At 34.4% G+C, this 3,938-nt stretch overlaps 1 protein-coding gene across 1 annotated transcript in view; it reads left to right on the top strand.

The window, feature by feature from the left end:
- LOC108749573 (histone-lysine N-methyltransferase SETMAR-like) overlaps positions 1–1,041 on the top strand; it is a 2,027-nt gene extending 986 nt beyond the window's left edge. The window contains exon 2 of the mRNA XM_018488347.1: positions 959–1,041. Coding sequence (XP_018343849.1) covers positions 959–1,041 — 83 coding nt within the window. The remainder of the gene's footprint in view (positions 1–958) is intronic.
- Positions 1,042–3,938: the final 2,897 nt, after the last annotated feature.

The following is a 3,938-nucleotide window of genomic DNA, read 5'->3' as shown; positions in this document are numbered from 1 at the left end:
AGCCCCAGACCTTCTATGAGAGCGGAATAATGAAATTGTTGGAAAGATGGCAAGAGGTCATCAACAAAAACGGAGAATATATTATTGATTAAAATTCATCCTTTGTATGAAAAAAACTTGTTTCATTTTAGCCTTCAAAAAGCGAACGAATATATGGATCCACCCAATAGAATAAAGGACGTTATCTGATTGGCACTTAGGCAAGAGTTTTCCTCAATTTCCTTCTCAGCAATACACAACAGAATTGGCGACGAGGATAGGATACATCTCAAGAGAAGTAATAGCGAGTAAGGTTAATTCAAAGCAAGAGAAAATTGGGAAGTAACCTACGTGATGAAGGAAAGATTTGAAGAGACGCTACAATTACGTACAACGGATCTATATGTCCGGAACGGACTTACGAGGACGATTACAATCACAATTTTGCATTTTACTTAGCGTGGCAAGTAAGATATTTACAAAAATCACACGTATGTATTTGATTAGAACGAGTCTAAATTCAACATTGAAGTATACTTAATATGGCGGAAGTAACGCTACACGGAAATTTTAGTATCGAAGTTTATGATTCAACGACTACAGATTGGAAGCGTTTGTTACAACGATTCATAGCTGCCGTAAAAATTTTCAAAGTGCCGGCCGAGAAGAAAGTCATGTACATATTACATTTCATTGGACCGACTGCGTTCGACGTTATTTGCAATAAACTGGCAGATCCTTATTCAGCTACGTTCGATACATTAGTTAGTAATATCACTAAATATTGCGCCCTTGAGCCTTTAGAGATTGCTGAGAACTTCTGTTTTTATTTTATATAGAAGCAAAATAAAGGCAAAAGCAAGGATTTTGTCGCAGCGTTACATAAATTGAGTCCACTGCAATTTTGGCAATTATACTGCCTTACGCAAGCAGTTCTTCTTTGATTTGGCAGGTCATCATACATAATCTTGATTACTAGAGACGAAGGACTTAACCTTCGAGAAAGCCATACAAGTGGCTACAGTGATGGAGTTGTCTGAGAAAGATGTACAGCAACTATAGGAATCAACGGCAGTAGTCAGCTACATGGACACTAAGGACAAGAAAACAGAGAAGATAAATTATCCTAAACGGAAAGCATTGGCGAAACTTGCAAAAACAAGTAATCACGCGATTCAATCCAATCTTGGTAAAGCGGGCCAGAATGCAATTACTAACATGTCTTGTTACAGATGCGGCGGTAAACGCATGGTAAATGTACACTAGATAGAAACATTATATGTCACAAATGTGGTATATCAGGTCATCTACAAAAAGTACGTATGGGAGCGAAGCGAGTAACCGCTAACCAAATTGAGGAGGTACTGTTAATCCAACGCACCAAATATAGGGATAAGTTTTACGAAACACCTTTAGTTAACAGTAAGCCTTTGTGTTTCGAAATCGATAACGGAGTGACCGTTACAATAATAATTAGCAGAATACACTTGCGAGAACACTGTCGAAATCGATGTTTACTTCAATGTCATTATAATAAATTACTTTTTGTAAAACGTCTATTCAAATCATTGGGATTGTATCAATTACACTCACATTACGTGGAATAATTGTAGAATTAAATCTATATGTATCCAATGTGAATTGCAAACGCTTGTTAGGGTGTGAGTGGATTTGGCAGTTGCGTACATTTACAGAGTCAATAAATAGCATACATATATTACATAAAGGATCGGAATATCAAGTTTCACGATTGTTACAACAATACAAAGATAATTTAGATTCGATTATATAAAAAAAGGGCGACAAGTTAGGTTGTCATTAATAAAAAACGTTAAACCAATATTTCTGAAAGCGCGTACAGTGCCTTTCAAGTTATTGCAGCCTACAGAAGAGGAGCTGCAATTACTCGTCCGAGCCAGAATTTTAGAGAAGATAAATATGTCGAGATGGGCCACATCCATTGTACCGAAGCGGAATGACAAAGTCCGCATTTGTGACGATTTTAGTATTACGCAAACCTGTGGATAGATGAACACCCACTACTAACGATCGACGAACTATTCGATGGCTGGCGAGGAAAAATTCTCTAAAATAGATTTGAAACAAGCATACTTACAGCTTGAAGTCTGCGAAAAGAATCGAGAATTGCTTACACTGAATACGCATAAAGGACTATTTCGTTGAACAAGATTAATGTATGGAGTCTCTTCTGCACCAGCCATTTGGCAGTGAGAAATTGAAGGCATTCTAGGCAAAATGCCGGGAGTATCGGTATTCCTAGACAATATCAAAATCACCGAACCTAATAATGAGATACATTTGCAACAGCTTGGGCAGGTGCTACAGCTGCTCTTGGAGACTAATATTAGAATCAATGAAAGTAAATGTGAATTTTTTCGAGACAGTATTGAGTATTGGATATCAAATACACAAAAACGATTTGCATAAAAATGACGAAGAAAGTACAAGCGATTGACAAGATGTCTAGGCCGAAGAGTGTCAAGGAATAACGTTAATTTCTCGGTATAATAAATTACTATGGAAGATTTATTAAAAATTTAAGTTTCATTTTAATATTATTACAGAAAGTACATTACAGAAAGGAACTGTCTTCAAGTGGACAATTGTGAAAGGGCGTTTCAATTGGCAAAGAATCATTTTAAAAGTGGTACGGTCCTTGCACACTTTGACTCTAAACTCTATACTCAGTACTCTGATCGATGCGCAATCGGCTCGGTGTGCAATCGGATCTGTGCGCAATCAAGCCGAACTCTATTTAACTCTTCTTTAATAATGCATCTCCATTGTTTAGCTTGTGAAGACGCCAATGTTTCATCAATATCTTGCGGTTTGTTTATTTTTATCAAGTTCGCTTTTATGTCGCCTGTTTCCCTTCTTCTTCGTATACTCGTTGAGTTTCCTTAGGCTTTTCTTTTTTTCCATAAGGATTACAAACTTTCTTTTTTGGTCTGCCTCTTCTTATGGTTTCTATCGCACTCTGACCTCCCACTATTTCCTTTTTCAAAAGATTTTCCGTTTTAGGCCAGTTTTTTCAAAGGTTTTAAAAAGGAAGAAATATTATTTACAAATATTTTATTTATTGTTTTAATCGAGACAGTTTGTGATATAAAAAGACTAAATTTAAAAGTAATACAACATTAAGGGGCACTTGGAAGTAATTAAGCAATGCAATTTGTTTTGTTTTTCGATTAAAACTCAAAAACGGAAAGAGATATTGAAAAATAAAAGAGCTTTTTCGTTGTTGCTAAAATTTCCTACAAAATAAGTTTTTAACGAGCTTTATATTATGAGTAGAATTGAAGATACAGCGGTTTGAAGATAAGTGAAATTTCTTAAAAAAACGGCAAAAATAAGTACTTTTTCAGTTATTGCCTTCTACATCGTTTTAAGTGCATCAAAGAGTAAAAAGTGACATAAGATAATTTAAATTAGACATCTTACTGATAAAAGCTTAAATTGAACTCAATACGATCAATATTTCCAGAGATATCAAGTTCCAAAGTAGGCATCAATATCTCTGAAAGTATTAATCGTTTTGAGTTCAATTTAAGCTCGTTTTTTTCTGTAAAATGTCTCATTTAAACTATCTTATGTCATTTTTTATTCTCTGATGCATTTAAAACGATGTAGAAGGCAATAACTGAAGAAGTACTTATTTTTGCCGTTTTTTCACTTTATAATACAAAGCTCGTTAAAAACTCATTTTGTAAAATTTTGTAAAAAGGAAATTTCAGCAGCAACAAAAAAACTCTCTTGTCATTTTTCGATATCTCTTTTTATTTTCGAGTTTTAATCAAAAATAAAAAAAAACTTTATTGCTTAATTACTTTCAAGTGCCCCCTTAATATTTTAGCACTTTTAAATTTAGTCTTTTTATATTTCAAATTGTCTATTAAAATATTATATTTCAAGGTTATGTTCTTGCCAGATGTCCAACT

The sequence above is a fragment of the Trachymyrmex septentrionalis genome, unplaced genomic scaffold (genome assembly GCF_001594115.1).
Source record: "Trachymyrmex septentrionalis isolate Tsep2-gDNA-1 unplaced genomic scaffold, Tsep1.0 scaffold30, whole genome shotgun sequence".
NCBI classification, from domain to species: domain Eukaryota; kingdom Metazoa; phylum Arthropoda; class Insecta; order Hymenoptera; family Formicidae; genus Trachymyrmex; species Trachymyrmex septentrionalis.
Note: the sequence above shows the minus strand (reverse complement) of the source record. Positions and strands in the feature narration are given on the sequence as shown.